This window comes from Watersipora subatra, chromosome 6, assembly GCF_963576615.1.
Source record: "Watersipora subatra chromosome 6, tzWatSuba1.1, whole genome shotgun sequence".
Taxonomy (NCBI): Eukaryota; Metazoa; Bryozoa; class Gymnolaemata; order Cheilostomatida; family Watersiporidae; genus Watersipora; species Watersipora subatra.
Genome location: NC_088713.1, coordinates 3600323 through 3622679, shown reverse-complemented (window position 1 = coordinate 3622679; position 22357 = coordinate 3600323). Strand labels below are relative to the sequence as shown.

The window sequence follows — 22357 nt, the reverse complement described above, 5'->3', positions numbered from 1 at the left end:
TGTTCTCTGTCAAAGGAACGGATATTAGATAAAACATTGTTAAAGCCGCATGCTACAATATTTCCAGAATAATTGTTAAGGGTTGTATGCAATTATCGTTCATGATTTTTGGAAATCGTGAAGCTCTAGTAGGAACTAGAAACGAGTCGAATGGCGCAAAGCCGCGCCCGACTTGAAAGTTCAGAAAGAAAAACTTCATCAAATATAAAAATAACAAAAGACAAATTGGCTATGAATATCATAGTAGTAAAAAGAGACACAGATTCCATGACTATCTCAGGGCTTCACCTGATATTATTGTTTATATGTTCAAAGCGTCGATGTTGACTATTTCAAGGAAAGACACATTCGGAATGTTAGTGCAACCTGTCAGCACCCACATATTACAATAATCATAACCTTTGAAGATACCTCGACTGTTTTTCCAAACCATCCTAAAATAGCTGATGTGATAGAAACTGGATACTAAGGCTACATAAAAACGACTAAAGATATCAAACACACACCTGTAAGCATCAGTTCCTGTTGTATGAGCTTTAGGGGTAGCTACAACATTGTCCCCTCCTCCCGATGCGTGATCTTCCAATTGAGCTACAGAAAACATGCATTCCTGAATGTAACCAACAAGTGAATCTGGCATCATAAATGAATTCGACAGCAATGTGGGTAAACAGTCTAAAATATAGCTTCAGATTTCACAGTAAGTAGTGCACTCAAGTATAGAGTAATCTAATTGACATACTGCCAAAACTAAGAATATTTGTTCATTTGTCTCTATGTAAGAATTCATATAAGGAAACTGAGCTCTTTTCAAATTTATGTCCAACTAAAAATAGGTTTCTGTTTTGGTTTCTACAATATATCGGTGTGTTAGAAAGGCCTGCTTTGCAATGGCCCAAAAACAAAAACACCAAGATACTCGCATTGCAATAAAAATGCTAGCATTTAGAGAGCCATTTCTCAACGTGAGAAGTTGCTGCAAAAACTGTATGTTGAAGAAAATATTATTATACAAATACATTATATCTTATTCAATTTGTTCCAAAAGACATAGGACAATAGTAAATACATCAAATAATCACTAAGGTAAAAAACATAATGTAAAACTATAGAAAAAACTACGATTAATAATATGGACAATATGTAAACATTAAACTTATAAAACACAAACAACAAAAACTGTTTTGATTGTTACTTCATTTTGAGACAGAAATGCAGACTGGGGGATGCATATATTTGACAGCACAGAGAGTGATAAGAACTTGTGGCGTCTCTCTCCCGCTAGATATGGTTTAAATGAACCAAATTTAAATAGTTCATATTATTTTTCATTTTATTTTTAATGTCTTCCAGCTTTTTACTTCTAATAACAAAACTCTGTTTATAGAATATGTAGACTTGCAATGTTGAAAACGTAGAAATTTTATTTGCTCAAATTGTACGTCATATGCTTAGAAATTCATATGTAGATGCGATCGCGAGTCATTGTCTGATGGTACTAGTTTCTGTATTATTTGAGCTTCTGTCCTTTTATCCTGAAAAACTTTACTGTGATTCCAGCAAACCTTCAGTAATTATAGAAAGGGTCTTATTGTACAACAACTTGATATTAATGTGCTAAATAAAGAAGAATGCGACAAAAATGTGTGCCAAAAATTTCTAAGAGTAATTTGTTGTTCTGTTTAATCTCTAAGAGTATATAAGATGTAAATGACCGGACCAGTGCACATGTTTCTGCCAGTAATGAACAATGAACTTCCATTATCAAATGACTGCTATTTACACGAACTTCTCAAAAAAGAATCCTAAAAAGGACGTTCCGGGAAATGGAAACAGCTATCTATGAAGTAAGATATCACAAACGATATCTGGCTTGCCCTAAAAAGCATGTTGTATATCCTCTACTATGGCCATTTGTATTGCTGCAAAACAAAGATTTTTTTGAGAGTATTTTAATGCCAATATATATAAAGCTCAATGTTCGTCTTTTGTTGGTTTGTCTGTCTACGTGTCCAGTGATAGCGAACAAATTCTAGCAATGAAAAATTCGCTTCCCAGGGGAATTGATCTTGGAACCTCCAGGTCTGTAGTCCAGCGATCTAAACCACTGCACTACGACCATTGAAAGGACCATAGCAATGAATGATTGTGATGACATTTATTACATCGGTTAAAATACTCATGCTTCAAGCGCTCGGTGTTATTAACTAGCGCAGTTGATCGTTACGCATAATGTAATGATTTTAAGTTGGTTTCAAACGCGGCTATTGTTTTAGTAAAGATTTAAACTTCTAGCTTACAAAGTAAGTTACTCAAATTCGATGAGTAATTATTTTATTACCGGTAATTATTTTATTATTAATTATTATATTATTATGTATTATTGCGGGCATTCGCCTAGTTGTATAGAGATTATGGTTGTTTTGAACTTACTATAATTCTAGCACTTTCCATAAAGACTACCATGAAGGACCCGAATACAGTGGTACCTTATTGATCGATCATAATTCATTCGGATTCGGTGCTCGAGAACTCATTTGTTGGAAAGCTGAAACCCATTTTTTCATAATAAGCAATAGTAAATATTTTAATATATTTTTTCACTTAAAGTACTTAGATATTAAAATAATGCAAATCTAAATAACAATAAAAACCTAAATGGCTCTACGGTTTGACTTGAATGATGACCAAGATGAGCTGACCCATTTGAACACTGACGACCAGTATTCCGGCACCCACATGGCTCTGTTTGAAAATACCGGTTCCATGTAATCGCGTAAACCGAACAAATTATATTTTGCACAAGACGTTAGACTAACAATCTTACTTCCATTTTTAATCCTTTTTAAATATTTTTATACACTTTTTTTGTTATAACAATAATTTTACTGGGGCGATATCATGTAAAAAATTGATATGACTCATTTGTTGGTATGTGACAGATGATTGGGATGCAGATAAAGAACTATATGATACTACTTATATAATTTTGCAGATTATTTCGAGTCATAAAACGATAATGCACATGTACTTGATTGATACGATGCTACTTCAAAGATTTTTTGAAATTTTCAAAAGCGTGAGATCTTTTAGGTTTTAGCCTAAAGAGCGAAACAACTTTTTTATATATTTGTGACATTTGCTTTGTGTTGCTGGACCTTTTACTAGTGTTTTAACAAATCTCATTGTACTATGTTCAAATTTAGATAAACTTAATAAAAATTTCAAAACTTTCAATTGTTGGACAAATTGCCCAGCGATACTGACAAATATGGACAAGGACAGCCAGGGTTCAAAAGGTTAACTTGGCTTCCTGATAAGTCCGATTCAATTCGATAGAACCATATAAAAAAGTTTGAAGACTAACAAAAACTACTCGAACAAACTGCGTACACCTTACTCTCCAAACAGAGTCGAATAAACGCAGCTAAAAAGCTTATCAAATGATCGATAAGGACCAAGGAGTGTGCTCGACTCCACTCGGCATTCTCTGACTCTACTCAATTAGTTTACTCTCTAAAAATCTGTTCAGGTTCAAATGCATATTTTACTCAAACTTTCTGGTTAGCTTCCGAATCGTTTGAATAAAGAGGAAGTCGATCACCTCGGTTTACCACTGTACAAGGAATATAAAACGTTTAACTATTCAAAACTATTTATTACAAAATAATAAAATAAAGACGCAGAGTTAAAATCTTATCATGACATTCTCTGAAAGGTGCTTCCTAGTTATCTTATCATGACAGCCTCTGAAAGGTGCTTCCTAGTTATCTTATCATGACAGCCTCTGAAAGGTGCTTCCTAGTTATCTTATCATGGCAGCGTCTGAAAGGTGCTTCCTAGTTATCTTATCATGACAGATTCTGAAAGGTGCTTCCTAGTTGACATATTAACTTTTGCTTATGACTAGCACTAGCAAATATTCTTTACTAGATTAACTCTTTCGCTATCGTAATCCGATGTATCGGCTTTCGCAGTAATAGAAGGACAGACCGTAAGTCGATGTATCAGCTTATCAGTAGAGTTTCACCTTTCGTTTCATTACGAAGCCTAAACATTAGCTAGATCAATCAAATTTTGTCTCCAACAAAACAACCCTGTCGCCGATCAAAAATATTTTTGCTAAGCAATTCCATTTCTAATTATTTTTCAAAATGGGAAAACCAGATCGCTACCAGCATGGCAATAAGAAATTCACAGCGTTCATTCGTTGCAAAGAAAGCCTCAGAAATCTTGTGAGAGTCGGATTCACTAAACAATTTCATAGTTTTCTTGTAGAGAATTTTGTTTTGAATAAGATGCATCTTACAGTAAAACAATATCTGCATTGATTATCGAGCTATTGCATAAATACTCGCGGTATAACAAATTTCCGAACATCCGTTTGAATTAATTTGGTCAGAATAGCAATTTTCGGGCAGTAGTGAAAGAGTTAATGTTCAGATAGGATTTGCCTTCAACTATTTCGGAAAACTAAAATTAGACATCATTTGATGAACAATCCTCCGTATTTTTTAAATCAATCTGTCAAGCCGTTAGTTTAGATACCAGATGCGATACTAGATACACCTTTTCCGCTACAAATATTTGCATAAATCCTTTAAACATTGCATTGCTGTTATAAAGTTGATAAATTTCAAAAGTAATTCTGCAGCCTCTTAAAAGCATATGATGGCATCCCATCTTATTAGCATATTAGCATATTAGCATACCAACTGACTGGGGAAGAAGCGCAATCAGGGAAAGCGCTATGAGCATTTTCTGATACTTTATATGACGAAAGCTTTTGTTATTTTGATTTATGCTACAACTAAATTTAGTCTCAGCACTGTGTACTTTTAAAATAACTGACTGTTGGTTTACTTGCTGCCTACACACATTACTATACTTACACACGTGTAAGTATAATTATAAATGTGTTGTAAACATATAAATTATACTTATAAATATTTTAAAAAAATTCATAAAAATTTAATATTTATCATATTTATATGAAATTTTATATATATATATATAATTTCACATATATTATATGTATTTTATATAAACATATTACTTTATTATAATTATTTTGTTATAACTATTTTATATTTAAATATATTTTTTATATTTTATACAGTCAAACATGGATAACTCGCCCACGGATAGCTCGAACACATGGTTAATTCGAACGGTTTCTTTGGTCCGTTCCCACGTAATGATGAATTGCTTTAGATAACTCGACCTCAACTCTGTTAACTCGAACAGTTTTTTGCCCAACAGCTACCGAGACGGTTGTTATCGCTTTAGAAAATCACTTTATTCCAAGCCATAGAGGTAAACCTCAACTTTTCGTAATTCATAGGCTACCGTTAGCATTGATTTCGTAAATCAATGCTAACGGCTACCGAAACGGTTGTTATCGCTTTAGAAAATCACTTTATTCCAAGCCATAGAGATAAACCTCAACTTTTCGTAAATCATAGGCGTCGTTATTACCACCGTGGGCAAAATATTTTTGTCAACGACTTTTCTAAAGGTTTGGTGAATTTTGATTTTTACCAAACATCCGCTTAGCGATCGCCTTTCGGAAGCATGGAAAAGTGAGGTGACCTTCGCATAAACTTCAAGAAAAATCGGCAAAATTGATCTCGGTTAAAACGCTCAAAAGAAAAAGATGTCTTTTCTTTTGAGCATTTCAACAACGATCAAGTTTTGCCAACTTTAATCTAAAAAACGTCCTGGCAAAAACATCACCTCAAACAACAAAACAATCTCAAGTGATAAAAAAATCTCCTATACTTTTTGAAAAAAATTTTAAACTTTACATTAGAAGCATTTAATTTGAAACAAGCCATTTATGCTTTTGATTTCTATTATAGTTTGTATATGTGCATGTATCTACTAATAAATAAATAAATACATGGACTTGTGACAGTGCTCTGATAACTTGAACGCTCTGATAACTTGAACACTTTTGCTCGGTCCCGTGAAGTTTGAGTTATCCATGTTTGACTGTATATATACAATTATATATATATATAATAGTTATAAAGAATTATAACCATAAATATACAATAAAACACTAAAACAATGGGTAGTTTTTATATTTCTTGCGCAATGTAGTACTCATATCATCAACACACGTTTGATAAATAAACTTGACCAGTTAATAAGAAGAAACCTTCATTGAACATCGAGTATTACTATGATATAGCTCATACTGAAAATATGGTACGCAATCGCCTGGGATGTCTATGCAGTCAATTCCCTAGGAAAGCGATTGAATGCAAACTCACCTACATTACCATTGCAGCAATAGCCAAATTGGTTTCATGAACAAAGTTTTACAAAATTTCAGTTAAGTAAATAAATTTCAGTATAAAATAAATCTCTGTCAATAATTCATTAACTCATAATTCATCTTCCAAAGCATGAAATACAATAACTCGTATGTCGTTTACCTGCGCTATGGGTTTACCTGCGCTATGGGTAACAACTAAAACCTTTCGCATGAGGAAATGGCCCGAGTGAAAATCATATCGTCTGTCCTTCAATCGTAAAATTGGTAGCGCTCACCTTCTCGTGCCTCTTCAAACAAGCTTACCGTTAGGGCTAATGGAAAGCTCTTGTTGAGAAAAGGAAACATCATCGGGAGGATCTGATTTTTTGCAGTCACCCTGATTGGTCGATATAAAACCTTGACTATCTGGAGGCAGTTTGGAAGACCTAAGACTTCCTTTAGCTTCTGTGTCATCTTCCTCAGTGCTAACCTTAAAGAAACCACAGAGATATGTGGCGACAGTTCGGTGCTTCTGAATACGACCTTGACTCTTAGCCTAGTTTATAAGTGACTAAAAATAGCTAACTTTTTTTAAAATTAGGCCTGGAAAAAGGGAAAAAAGTATAAAGCATTGAGTACGGGTGCGAGGCAAGCAGTGTTGGGGACAATGTTTATAAAAAAAAACTTAGAAATATCTCGTTTAACATTATGCGATAAAACTTAGAATAACAAAACACCGAAAAATTGTGATGTATATATATACATATATATACATACATATATATATATATATATACGCATATATATACAAAAATACAATCTATATATAATATGTATACACATATATACACATGTACATGTATTTACTGTATATGTATGTATTGTTTTATGGCGAAATTGCTTCTTCTTGTTAGAGAATTTAAAAACTTCCGGAAATACCAAGAAAGCTCAGCAAAAAGTTTGGAGGAGCAGGTGATATACCGAGTGCTTGTGTACACAAATGGTACCCTCAACAGGTGATATACTGAGTGTTTGTGTACACAAATGGCACCCTCAACAGGTGATATACTGAGTGTTTGTATACACAAATGGCAGCCTCAACAGGTATAAGATACACAATGGAAAGAAGCACTTGGTGATAAGCTCACAATCTTTCAGCGATAAGGCCAATCATCAAATGGGATTTATACAGAATTGACAATAATAAAAAATATTGTATTTAAAAGCTACATACACCATAGTATATTAGCTATATCAGCTAATGCGTGTATATATCCTTGATCATTGGTTTACAGTTGTCATGAAAATGAGAAATATAGATGGAGGACCACAAACCGTGCGATCTGTTATTTCCACCCATGATATGGCCATCCACCTCAAGAGCTCTTATTCCATTATAACACGACTTGAGTTTTTGACTTATCAATATTACTCAGCTAGCAGCAGGGGTCAGCTCAGGTCGGTAAAAACCTCTTAAAGAGGAACTTGCGCAAAATCATACTAGATTTGATCAGAAAGTATCCATGTTTTTTCCATCGTTCGCGATTGTTTTTTATGGTTGCGGTGATCTGATAGCCAGGATGTTTTAAAATTAAAATCTAAAAACTTGAATGCAGCAAAAACACTCGGAGGAAAAATGCGTTATTATCGTTGCTATAGTTGATATCGGCTATAGCATTCAAGTTACGGTTCTATATTCTGTGAGCCTCTTTGCAACTATAGATGTCATAATCACAGTTTTGCTTGATTTGAGTGTTTTAATCACAAGCAAGTTCCGTCAATTTTAATTTTGAAACATCATAGCAATCAGATCACCTCAAATATACAAAGACCATAGCAAATGATAGAAAAATACTGATATTTTTTGATGAAATCAACTAAAATTTGTTCTGGTTTGTGTTCTGATTTTCATGTGATAATCACAGATTTCTAACTCGTTTTATCCATATGAACAATAATTGCATACAACGTCTAGCAATTGTTTTGATAATATTGTCACTAGCAGCTTTAACAATGTTCCATCTGATATCCGTTCTCTAGACAAACACAAATAGGAACGATAGAAGAAAAAGTAGATAGCATGAATATAAACTTCATAAACCTATCGAAATAATTTTCTAAATGTATAAAGAACCAAGAACATCATGTTTTTATGCCTTTATGTGATGCCAAAATCCATAGAGTGAGCTGATCCATAGAGTGGGCGGGTCTTAACTCTTTTAAGTTGGCAAACTGCACCTTGTGGCTTGCCGACTCAACACAGTTCATTTGCTTGTTGCATGGCAAATACTAACAGTGCCTGAATAATTCTCAAGCTAGTTCATATTAGACTCACCTGTTGATTGTGGGTTTCAGACTCCTGTTGGCAGTCGTCAACAGTTGCCCTCATCATGACAAAGTGATCTGACAAGCACTGACACTCGACTGTCATCTTTTTTACATTCCCAGATGTTATAACAGTCAGTCTACATTGATCCTTTTCTATAAACACATTAACAAAAAAATTAACATTTATTATTATAACATAAAATCTATATACAGTCAAACATGGATAACTCGGCCACGGATAGCTCAAAAACATGGTTAATTCGAACGGTTTCTTTGGTCCGTTCCCACGTAATGATAAATTGCTATAGATAACTCGAACTCAACACTGTTAATTCGAACTGTTTTTTTGCCCAACGGCTACCGAAACGGTTGTTATCGCTTTAGAAAATCACTTTATTCAAAGCCATAGAGGTAAACCTCATCTTTTCGTAATTCATAAGCGTTGTTATTACCACCATCGGCAAAATAATTTTGTCAACGACTTTTCTAAAGGTTTGGTGAAATTTGATTTATACTGCTATACGATGAATAGCACGGGCTAGCCGGGTCACGCGCGCAAGGATTTTCGCCACGCACATACCAAACAAAAACAGCATGTTGTTTTGTATGTGCGTGGCAAAAATTATTGAGTGCGTGACCCGGCTAGCCCGTGACGATTAGTTTTCCGACGTTGATTCCGTGTTGAATCAACGTCGGAATGTTGAATGTTTAAAACGTCTTAAAATTGTTTTTATTAAACGTATACGTTGTCATAGCTAAAAAGCTATTCATCGTTTGACCTAAACACAGAATACGTGTGTACATTCAATAAGTATCCATTCAAAAAGCGTGAGTGATATACAATGTACCGTTAAACCTCGTAAAACTTTTAATTGAACTGCCTCGGAGTGTTGCTCTTAACGAATCCCAGGTAAAGTAAGGGATTTTTCTTTGGTAACTTTTTCTTGAAGTTGCATAAACTTCAAGAAAACTCGGCAAAATTGATCGTGGGTAAAACGCTCAAAAGAAAAAGATGTCTTTTCTTTTGAGCATTTCAACAACGACCAATTTTTGCCAATGTCAATCTAAAAAAACGTCCTGGCAATAACATCACCTCAAACAACAAACCAATCTCAAGTGATAGAAAAATCTCTATACTTTTTGATAAAAACGTTTTAAACTTTACATTAAAAGCATTTAATTTGAAACAAGCCATTTGTGCTTTTGATTTATATTATAGTTTGCATATGTACATGTATCTACTAATAAATAAGTAAATACATGGACTTGTGACAGTGCTCTGATAACTTGAATGCTCTGATAATTCGAACACTTTTGCTCGGTCCCGTGAAGTTCGAGTTATCCATGTTTGACTGTATATATATATATATATATATATATATATATATAGATGTTATGTTATAATAATATATGTTAATTTTTTTGGTAATGTGTTTATAGAAAATTAACATATATTATTATAACATAACATCTATATATATATACATATATATATATATATATATCTATATAAATCTTAAAGTTTGTATGTCCTTCGGGCTGTCCAGCTATAGCTACTAAAACCTTGGAATGAAGAATCCGTATTGCAGAAGATTTAATCTCGGAATCTCCCGTTTCCCAGGCGATACGCTAAACCGTTGAGCTAAACGAGATTGACAGATTCATCGGGTGATATAAGGCGCTATGTGGGTTAAAATACGCATACCACTCTCAGTTATTTATGCTTGCTCTCACGGCTTTTATTAGCAAGTTTACTAGCTTACTCAAATAACCCATTGGCAATGTGCCAGACCAATGGCAGGCAACTCCATTACCTGTCATTGTTTATAAGCTGATTTGTAATACCAGTAAAACGTCAGGCATTCCGTTAGTTATAATATATACAATAAAATTATATCGTAACATTACATTCTAAAATCAATAAAATGATAGATTACCGCAATGAACTGGCTGTATAGCAATTTAGAAAATACGGCTACAGTACAATGTTAAATTGACACAGCAATAGCACACTCCACAAATTACCCAATCTTTTTGCTAAAATGAAACATTTAGCAATTGCATCTGACACTAGACAACAGGTAACCTTAGAATTACATGTTGCATATGATCTAAGATTATATACTCGAATAAGCGGAATGGAATTCAAGTTGTAATTGATAGGCAAACTGAAAAAAGCCAATTATGACAGCTTAACATCTTATGATAACTCCAAACATGAAATATAAGTAGTTCAATAACTAATGAGTTAGCATACAAAAACACTGTAAATTAAATAAACCAAAGACAAAGTTATTAATTTTCCTTAGGAAAGGGAACTAATCAATAGCCTCAGAACAGCGAGTCACAAATACTCACACTAAACACCATTTTATGTTGTTTGGACTCAGGAATGCATCCTGCAAATAATGAGGTGACAACCCTAAATTTAAAGCGCATAAATTAAATACTTTTTTATCATATATTTCAATACATCAGAGCCTTGGCTTTCGAATGAGCCATTGTTTGACATGGTGAGACAGACGTTGGTTGGTGTTTATAGGATTTCCCCAGAGCTCTACCGCAGAAATGTTCAATGGTATAGGCTTGGAAATTGTGATGTCACAGTTTTCATATTCGGAGTTGTGTGCTCTTACCGCTTATTTTATCGATTACCGCTTATATTTATCAACTATGATAATGACGCTAGTGGCAGGCGCAGGTAGGACAACTCCAGAGAACCGATGAAGATGACAAAGGAATCAGTGTCATTAGCTCTCCATGTACAGATTACTTCTATGATAAATAACTCAGATTCCAAGCACCATACAATGTTTTCCGGATGATATTATGCCCCAGCCCTCTCTTTTTATTGTGATGTTGAGGGGCACGACTGAGACTAATTAATTTCAAGCATTGTGTGATCTCGCGAAAGTGCAATTGACATATAGTCCTAGGGCCACACAACTGCAGGTCACAACTTAATCGATGTGACTTCATTACATTTATCAACGACAGTATATTTATTGAAGCATAATTAATTAACCCAGTACATGTGTTTGTATTGGTCGGGCATTAGCACGATCTCCGGGCATTGTTGATTATCTAGAATCCTAGTTTATTATTAGTGCTCTCTGAGTTTAACAGCACTGATTGTCACAGAAAAGCTCAGCTTCAATGGCAGCGAAAGGGATCGACTGCCAAAGGCTAAATAATAATTATGACATCACATTGTGGGAACCGCAACCAAATGTTTTTTTTATTGCAGGACATCCTTTTAACACCGTTTTTCATAGTTCTATTATTGTTTGTGTAATGAATATAGGCTCATTCGAAAGCCAAGATTCTGATGTATTAAACTATATAATAAAAAAATTATATAATTTATGTGCTTAAACCCTAAAACACTAATAATACTGTATAGCATCTAAAGACTAATTAAACAGCTTTCTATGTACTGATGGGTTTCTAATGTCTCTCCTTTGGGGAATTATCTTCCCATAAGCTTCTAGCCTTCAACTATATTAAGAGCCGTGTCCATCCATCCGCCACCACAATCAGATGTTGGGAAAAAGATTGTATTATATGAGTTTCGAACCCGCGACAATCAGCACAACAGACCAATATTTTCACAACTGCGCCAGAATAATTGTACATATATATATTACAACTGATGATGCCTCATGACACTAGACTGCCAATAAACCTGAGATCAACTAGAGATCTCTGACATATTATTAACCTAAATAATATACATATAAAGATAGCTTGTCATTAGTGAAATGGCAAACTACAGTTACAATTGGTGCTGTGAACACACATGCACACCCTTGGGCTCGAGTGCGCCCACGCACATTCACTCTCCTCCGACACAAACACCCTCGCACATACTTGGACGAGCGCAAACATCAGGCATACATTCTCACATTACCCACACACGCACACACCATTGCAAACACACCTCCACATGTAGAAATGTTGATAGCGCACATGCATGTACGCACACACGCGCACACACCTGTACACGCTTCCACACACACCAATCAGAAAGTAGTAAAACCTCACCTAGACCTATAATTGGTTGGCAGACAAATGCTGTGTTTGCTCCTGAGTGCTCATTGACTTCTATAATTGCTGGATATTTAGCACCACTTGTAAATATTCTGAAATGAGACAGAGATCATTGGAATAAGAGAATCAGTAGTCTATATGTACAAATTTCAAAGTTTGTCGTCTGGTGTCTGTCCAGCTATTATAATAGTGATTAAACTCTAGTAATGAAAAATCCGTATTGCAGAAGATTTGATCTCAGAACCTCCTGTTCACAATGCGACCAGCTAACCCATTAAGCTACGCAGGATGCAATGAGTTCATTGGGCCATATGAGTCATTATTTGGGTTAAAATACGCATAGCGACTCTGTGTTATGTGCAAAATTACCAAAGCTTGCTCTCACAGCTCTTATTAGTAAGTTTATCATTATGGATGCTAGCTTACTCAAATTAGCCAATGGCAACTGCATTACCTGATGCTGTTTATAAGCGTCTGTTTAAAAGAGTCTGGGGTGACAAAAGTTTAAAGGTTGACTTGCCACAAACATGATATCAAAAGGTTCCCATGTTTTACTCTACTGTGTTGCAGGATCAAATCATGTGGAAATGTGCTTACAAGCTCTTGAGACCTCAAAAACGAAAAATTAAAAAAAGGCTGTAGGTTGGAATCCCTTTATTTTAATGACGTACTGGTGGTTATTGTTTTGACACGTGACGTTATCACGTGAAATGAAAAGCCAATAAAAGGCACAATATAAAACGTCTCGTAGCACTAGTTTATGACAAACACTTCGGGTTTCACCAAAGAGCCTGTATCAAATATAAATGCTCGCTACTTTACTGTTTTGTTTCGGCTTGGTCTAATCATCTAGTCGTAATCTGATCATGTGACCCAAATTTCCACGCCATCTGGCGCGAATAATTTCTGCAGCGGTTTGACCACCACAGGTGACCAACAGGCACCTCATGGTTATCAGAGGATGATATGCACTCCTTCGAGCTAAGATTAAAAAATTAGACTAATTTCTACGCTAGATTTTGAGTGTTCAGAGTGACAGCATTACAACGATAATGAAGTAGATGCATAAGGACAATATACATGGCTTTATTGAATGCGTGAAGTATATTTGTGAAAATATTTCGACGAATGAGGTTGCATAAAAGTGTAAACAGAAACCATTGTGTTCAACTACGTCCCATTTGAGCCATTTTGGAAAGGGATTCTAATATACTGCGTTTTCGTGATGACTGCGATTATCTGTTCTGTATTTTTGAGCTTTCAAGAGCTTGTAAACAGATTTCCACATATTTTGCACCCGCAACACAGCAGAGTAAGACATCCTGAAACTTTTGATACCAAATAACTGTAATGTGAATTTTGTTGCAAGTCAATCTTTAATATAAAAAGCATCACCTCATCAGAATTCTACACCACTCACAATATCCCACTCTACCTATGCTAATTCTACACCACTCACAAGATACCCACTCTACCTATGCTAATTCTACACCACTCACAAGATACCCCACTCTACCTATGCTAATTGTTCATTTTACATCAGATAAACGTTTTAAGATCTTTCATAGTTTGTGTCCTGATTTCACAAAACAATTACAGATTTCCAACTCATTTTACTCCTTTAACAATGTTCCATCTAATGGTCATTCGTAGGTCATTAGGTCATCCTCTTAGCAGCGAACACTAGAAAGAAGAAAGTAGAAAGAAAAGAAAAAATAGAGAGAAACTTCATAAAACTACCGAAACCATTAAAAAGAATAAAGAATATAAAAACATCACTGCCTTAATGTGATGCCAACACGCAGAGTGAGCAGATCTTGGAGAGCCTCTAATAAAAGCCTTTGCCATCAATTTTGACTAAGGATTCAAAAGCCAAGATTTTTCAAATTCTAACTAAGCTAGCATCTAATAAGAGCGAAAACCGTAAGCGAACAGAGTAATGCAGAAACAATGAACTTAGGTGTTATGCACCCCTATTAAATTATCAACCCCCATGAAGGGCAAGGCATACTATTGCTCAAATCGTCGATTAGCTGTGCGATGAATGGCAATGATGGGCTGCCACGACGGCATTTTGCGTAGAGCGGCCAATGCAATCGTTGCTAGAGACGATGCACTGGATGGACTTTTAAAGGTTTACTTGCAACAAAATTCACATTACAGTTATTTGTTATCAAAAGATTCACCATGTCTTACTCTGCTGTGCTGTAGGTGCAAAATATGTGGAAAGGTTTTTGCAAGCTCTTGAAAACTAAAAAAATGAACAGTTAATCGCAGCCATCACAAAAACACCGTAGTGTAGAATCTCTTTATTTTGATGACGTTCTCAAACATTTTGGTTATTGTTTTGACACGTGATGGTATCAAGTGAAATGAAAGGCAAATAAAAGGCTCAATACAAAACGTCTCGTAGCACTAGTTTATGACAAACACTGCGGGTTTTACTCAGCAGCCGTATCAAATATAGAAGCTCGCTACTTTACAGTTTTGTTTCGGCTTGGTCTAATCGTCTAGTCGTAATCTGATCTTGTGACCCATATTTCCTGCCAAACAGGGTGAATAATTTCTGCAGCATTTTTTCTACTATCACAGATGACCAACAGGCTTGTCATGTTTATCAGAGGATGATATGCAATCTTTCAAGCTAAGGTTAAAAAATTAAACAAATTTTTACGTAGGGTTTTGAGATATCAGTGCTCAAAGTGACAGCATTACAATGATGATGAAATAGACGCATAAGGATAATAGACATGATTTTATTGATTGCGTGAAGTATATTTGTGAAAATATTTCAACGAATGAGGTTGTATGAAAGTGTAAACAAAAGCCGCCGTGTTCAAATTAACTGTATGTTTTTGAGCTTTTAAGAGTTCAAAAACATACGGTTAATTTCAGTTACCATCACACTTCCACATATTTTGCACCTACAACACAGCAGATTAGGAAATGGTAAATCTTTTAGTTCCAAATAAACGTAATGTGAATTTTGTTGCAAGTAAACCTTTAACAATTTGAACTTTGACACCAATGATCACAACTATTAGCATCTTGATTGGCTGTTTGTTGACCACATCGGATCTAATTTCAACAGTTGTGAAGATGGATGTGAATTAATATTCGCAAGCATGGCGAAGAATTACGCTCGTGATGAATTACGTAAACAAATAATTAAATAATAACAAAAGGACCGACGATACTTTTGTGCATCTGTGTCGGTCGTTGGTGCATCTGTGATATTATTACTAATGCAATTTCGTAATTTCTAATTGGTTGTTGGTTAGCGGTCAAAAACCGCTAATCGCTCATATTCACTAGTGTTACATGCTACCAAGTTTTATCGTATTTTTCATCTTCGTAGCATGTAAATGGTTCGAAACGTTGCACCTTTAAATATTCGAAGCGACTCACACCTCCGTTTCAAGGGGGGGGTATTTTTGAAAACATCGTAGCAACAATGAAGTACTGCGTATTATGTAAACATCGATATTCGTATTATTGCACAAATCTTTGCGATCGGAGGTTGGATTTTCATCGTTTTCATTAGTAACATCCTTACGGCATCTCTGTTTCTAATGCAAACGTTTTAAATATATTATTTTCAAAATAAAAAATATTAACTCCGAAATAAAAAAAAAATTTCTTACACGCTTTGACATTGACGTTTGACCTTAGACGCATTTTAGGAGTTTCAGCTGTGATATAAATTATGCACCCCGTTGTAGATAAAAGCGCAACAGACAATTTCTTCGTAGCACGTAAACTCATCAGCTACGAATAATTGCGAGTGGTGCGACCACTCCTGTGTATCATGTAAAGTCGCCCTCCTCATTCCTACGATCAAAACCACAACTTCGAAGCTCAAAAATTCGTAGCATGTAACACTAGTAAATGTGTACACCTTATCATTAGTGATGACCTCAAAACAGCTAATCGTTGTGGCCCATCACACAGATAAACGTTGATTTGAGCAATAGTGTGCATGGGCCTTAGCGAGACTACAGCTGGACTAGCAAAACTTCACTTAGTTTACAAAAAACTACTAATTACAGTAACATGTACTGTAAACAAATTCGAAAAGGAAAATATCTTTTTTAATAATCCTGGATTTTACAGAAGGCCATGGCACCCCAATCACCTGCAACAGCTCTGTGATCAATAGTTTAAAACACTTTTATTATATTAACTTAGCTCAATTGACTATTCACTTGCTACAAAGAGAGAAAGTGTGGCAGAAAGTCAAAGTAAGCAGCTGCAATAAATATTGGTTACTGTAAGTGACACGAATGTTTTGAAAAAATCTACAAGCATAAGAATCTGTGTATATCCCAATCACAAAAGCTTGAATTCAAATGGAACTCATTTAATACGAATTCAAAGTGAACATAAATAGAGTGTTAGAAACACCAGCACTATCAATTACTAACTATTAGCGTTTCAAATTTCATCAAAGCGTTTACCTGTTACAAAAGCAGACAACTCCCCAGCGTCAGATCTTCCCTTCATATTATACAAGGGACAATATCACCGATAACAGAGAATGTTTCCTAGTTCCAGACAAATAATTAGACTCAGCACAATTCTAGGACACTATTTAGAAATTTCTAGAGCGGCACTAGCCTGTTTTGATAAACTGTTGTTTTTGCGGAGTTGTTCCCCCGTCGAGCGGGCGAGCAACACAACAGCTTGTCACAAGACGTACTCCACATGATGCATCAGCTGCACTGAAAGGGAGTTGTTCTCTTCCGTCTATGCGACTTGGCTGCGATGTTATGGCGGTCGCTCCATTGGTAATCATACCGGATTTCGAGCAAAAATTTATGTAGAATAAAAATAAGATTACAACGTTTAACCAAAGACCAGTCTTTGTTGTAAACATTAGTAAAACTTAGGAATAAAATAAATTGAAAATAAAATCCATAAGAACAAATAAAACTGACTGATACAAAAATAGAAATAAAACTGACTAAGCGCACAAATAACGACATGTTTAGTCGCTGTTGTTGCCTAAGATCTCAAGTTCTACTAAAGTTTACCGCAGAGACTGGTCGCTGGTTAAACGTTGTAATCTTATTTTTTCTACATAAATTTTTGCGCAAAATTCGTTATGATTGCCAATGGAGCAACCGACATAACATCGCAACCAAGCCGCATAGACGGAAAAGAACAACTCCCTTTCAATGCAGCTGATGCATAAAGTGCAGTACGTCTTGTGACAAGCTGTTGTGTTGTTCACCCGCTCGACGGGGTAACAACTCCGCAAAAACAACAGTTTGTCAAGACAGGATAGAGCTGCACTCAAACTTACTAAAGGTTTGTGACTTTTTATGAAAATAAAGAGCAACAAAAATAACATGACAACTAAGTGAAACATTGACAACAAGCCTTCACTTTCTCCTGATTTTAAATTTTCAAGATAAACAGAACACAACGCACAAAGTAGGCCTACTCTAAATATGTTACATAAATTACTGATTTTATTGTCAAAACCTCTACTAGTAGTGATATTGGAAATTTCACTTTTTGCATTTCCAACTGCTCATGCTAATGGGACATTTACTCGTGCATGACATGGAGTGCTTTGTGGTCTAGTCTTTTTTTTCAAACTGAAACCCATCAATCAAACTTACCTACGCACTGTGCACTCGGTCTGTAAAAAAGGCTCTAGCCACCAGAACATTACACTGCCTTCTGGTATCAGCTTGCATTCCAGCCGTTTTTCCCTCCACTTGACAACTTGCGTGCCATGATTCGATGAAACTGAGGCAGCGGAGATTAGCGTGATACCAGGCCTCCATTCACTGAACAACGAAGGTTGGCCAAGCAGCCTCAACAGATTCTGCCAGTGAAAAAATTAATTGGAGTTACTTATGACTGTTAGACAAGATTTTAGTAGACTTGCAATGAGTCAAATTTCACCTTTTGTTAGACTAGCTGATATACAAACAACATGTCGGAGCCAAAGATGCCTGCTGCAGAAAAATATATTTCTTAAACCATTAAAGATATTGGTAATATTACGGAGGTATATAAATTAGTCAAGCATCTTACAAAATAATTTTCACATGATTTGCACATGCTGGGTTGACCTTAGTTAAGGCTTGTATTGGCAAGCTGCCCAAAGATGTCTTGCCTTGAACATGATTTATCTGTTTCAAAAAAAAGTAATTTCGGTGAGCCAAACATATGATATCATCTACCAATGACCTTTGGCGTACTCAATGTTTTACCGCTCTTGTTTTAGTAATGAAGAGCTCTATTGATAATTTGATATCACCTATGAGGCCAGTTTATTGCTACGCATATCACAACTAAGACAGTGATAAATCTTTATCAACCAAGTTGGCAGAGTGGCATACCAACCAACAGAAACTGTGTCAAACATTCTAAAACATGGCAAGTAAAACTAGCCGCAAGTGTGAGCTGCCTTCCCGACTCAAGAGGTGACAATTCCTAGTATCGGAGCAATAAGCGCTAAGTGTATCGAGCTACAGCCAGTGCCCAAGGAAATATGTGCAAAGTGTGAGATGAGCTTATATTGAAAACTTTCACACGCGATAAAGAAACGAGATACGCACCGCTAACCAAGTGGAGATAACTGAAACAGACACATGTATCATTAGCCAAGCCGATATATCAAAATAATTGATGTAAACAAATAACCAACAAAAGACTACATCAGAAAACATACTACTAACCAAGTGAAAACAACTTCAATAGAGATACATAAAGTAGCCATGTGGAGATAACTACAATAGCGACACAAATGGTCTTAGAGCTCGCCTTGAAGTTTGTGCGACCACCTGGATGTTAACCATTTTAGAATTAACAAACAAAAACATTTGTGTGAACAAATGTTTTCGTTTGTCTGTTAATTCTAACAAGTAAAAAAAGATCAGAATTTAATCTATATATTTCTCAAAGTATGTGTATCTGTCTGTCATTCCGGCTATAGCTATAGGGGACGCGGATTATTTTACCAATGCGGCCATGCGTTACGATGCCCCTGTTAAGAAACATTTTTCGTAAGGTTCAATTACTATTTCGGAAGTGAGGATTGGCCCTTGCTTTTCGTAAGGGCCAATCCTTCTCATGCGGACAATTATAATATTGTCTCATATTATTTTGGAAAGAGCCTCGACATTATCTCTCCTTTCGGTCAGACAAAGATAGTACGATATCACATTTTTACATTTGTGCATCGAGAGGTACCAGTACTGTTGTATTCAAAGTTTTGATGGATAGCTTCTGGTGGAACAGTAACCTTTCTTATACACACACTTCTATACATGGATTGTTATTATTAATTCTACATATTCAGAATTGTTATTTTGTGTTCTCAAGTTGTATTAATTGTATCATTACCGAACCATCTTTTATTGTAATCATAGCAAAACCGACTTAATTTAGCTGTTACTTGCTATTTCACACTTACATCTAAACCTTTTTATAGTCATTTTAATTTTTTTAAGTTATTTGACCTGCAAGAAACATTTTCTTCATGATATAAAGTTTAAAAGTTGTTTGACAAAGTTGGAAAACCTTTACAGTTGTTTTTATTTTCTCTCTTAATTTATTTCAATTACACAAAACACTTTCCTCATGATATGTAGTTTGAAAGTTAGAATGGCAAATGTTGTTATATGTTAAATACAAATCAACTTTCTGTGCAGACTTTTTTATAACCCGGACAACGCCGGGTGGCACAGCTAGTCTTTCTACAAAACCTAAGTTATTCAGCAAGGTTTAAATTGCTTTGAAACAACTTTAATTCACCATGCATTTTATGCTGTATAAAAATGAAATCACGTATGTGATTTGACAGTCTTCCACAATACAGTAGATGCTAATACAACGTAAATAATCAAGTGTTAAGTCAAGGGAGCACACATTCAAGGTTAATTTAAATTGATTTTTCATTTTTTCTGAGACAGCAAGGCATATAGTAGAATGAAAAAAGACATTGTAGATTTTCCAAACACAGTCAAACCAAAATATATATTTACTATTGCAAGAGTGTCATCTATCTGCCCCTCTTATTTTCCAAAGCCCCTTTAAGGTTAGGAAAAAATTGATTTTGCTGAGACTATAACTCAGATTGCAAAACACCTGTACCAACTGAATGTCTTTGAGTATTTCTGAATAATTATAAACATACTTATTCTGGGTGCTTTATCAGTACACCTGATTGATCGCACACGGCTAGATTGCCAAGGTATATAGAACACGCTAATTGTTCACCCTCTCTATATAAAATATTTTTTGCCATACGAAATCAACAAAAAGTTCCTTCGAAATACAAATTTGGCAGTCGGTGTGGTGATTACATCGGAATAACACATACGCCGATATGCTATTTACTGAAATCCCTCTAATAATGAATGAAAGAGATACAACACTCGATCTCGTTCACTTCAGCGTTATTAGTTATGGTGAAAATGAAACGGGAAACAGGTGATAAAATTTTGGTGATGAAAAAGTTGAAGTTTAGTAGAATAGGTAAAAATACATACCAAAACTTAGCTTCAAGTATGTGTTTAGTAAGCTAAATTCATTTAAAGGTTGACTTGCAACAAAATTCACATTACAGTTATTTGGTATCAAAATATTTGCCATGTCTTACTCTGTTGTGTTGTAGGTGCCAAATATGTGGAAATGTGATTACAAGCCCTTAAAAGCTCAAAAACGAAAAGCCGCCGTAGATTGGAATCTATTTATTTCTCTGACGTAGCCACAAAATTTGGTTATCGTCTTGTCACGTATGTTCTCACGTGAATTATAAGGCCAATACAAAGCTCAATATAAAACTTATCGTAGCACTAGTTTATGACAAACACTTCGGGTGTTACCGAAAACCCCGTATCGAATATAGATGCTCGCTACTTTACAGTTTCAGCTTGGCCATTCCGTCCAACGATTCAACGTGCGTGTACATGTCTGAGTTGCGATCATAAAAAATGTCAAATTCTGAATAGTTAAGACCCTTTTCGAAGCTTTTAAGATCGACCCACGATCTTTAAGACTTTTATGAAATTGACAGGGTTGTCCAAAGATTTCTCTATAAAATCAGCCTAAAACAACAAAGCAATTTTAAGCTTTTGTTTGAGTATTTCTAATCTAAAAACGAACATTTTTTGTGTGAGTTCATTAACTACAGCGCGAGTCAGAAACCAGGTAATTAGTTATGTTGATGAAATTATAGCCAATTCAGATTCAGATTTTCGTGATTATACAGATAATTAAAGTAGCAGCACTATCTCTGAGTGGTGAAAGTAATAGTTTTGTAAGAGTAAAGAACATCGTGGAGGATCGGTTTAGCTTCGGATTGATCACTTCACATAGCTTTATCATCGCACAAAGTATAGATCCATTGAATTTTTGCATAGCATTGTTGGTTAAACTGTTGTCAAAATAAAAATATGTAACAAAAATGTTCTAGACAGAAATTGAACTTAAAAAATCACTGTATAGCCTACATATCATGAAGCATTATCGGTAATTTTCGGTAATATGGCTGGCACTAGGCCGATAGCCGAATTTGTACATGGTTGGCAGTGAAAGAGTTAATAAATATCCAAATAAGATGAATCACATATCAATACCAACCTGTATCACTCAGTACAGGGCGACTGACAATACAAATTTTTATTGCATAAACATATAGATAGTAAAAACACAGAGAGCATTACAGATTGGTGTTCGAATATTATTTTTGTGTAA

General features: G+C 35.2%; 1 protein-coding gene across 2 annotated transcripts in view; it reads right to left on the bottom strand.

Annotated features, from left to right (window-relative positions):
• The window catches only part of LOC137398633 (stAR-related lipid transfer protein 9-like), a 51321-nt gene that overhangs the window by 15290 nt on the left and 13674 nt on the right, over nucleotides 1–22357 (bottom strand). For both annotated transcript variants that reach the window (XM_068084810.1, XM_068084812.1), the window contains exons 4-8: nucleotides 18268–18476; nucleotides 12635–12732; nucleotides 8598–8743; nucleotides 6587–6752; nucleotides 507–591 (exon numbers count right to left, since the gene is read on the bottom strand). In XM_068084810.1, coding sequence (XP_067940911.1) covers nucleotides 507–591; nucleotides 6587–6752; nucleotides 8598–8743; nucleotides 12635–12732; nucleotides 18268–18476 — 704 coding nt within the window. The remainder of the gene's footprint in view (nucleotides 1–506; nucleotides 592–6586; nucleotides 6753–8597; nucleotides 8744–12634; nucleotides 12733–18267; nucleotides 18477–22357) is intronic.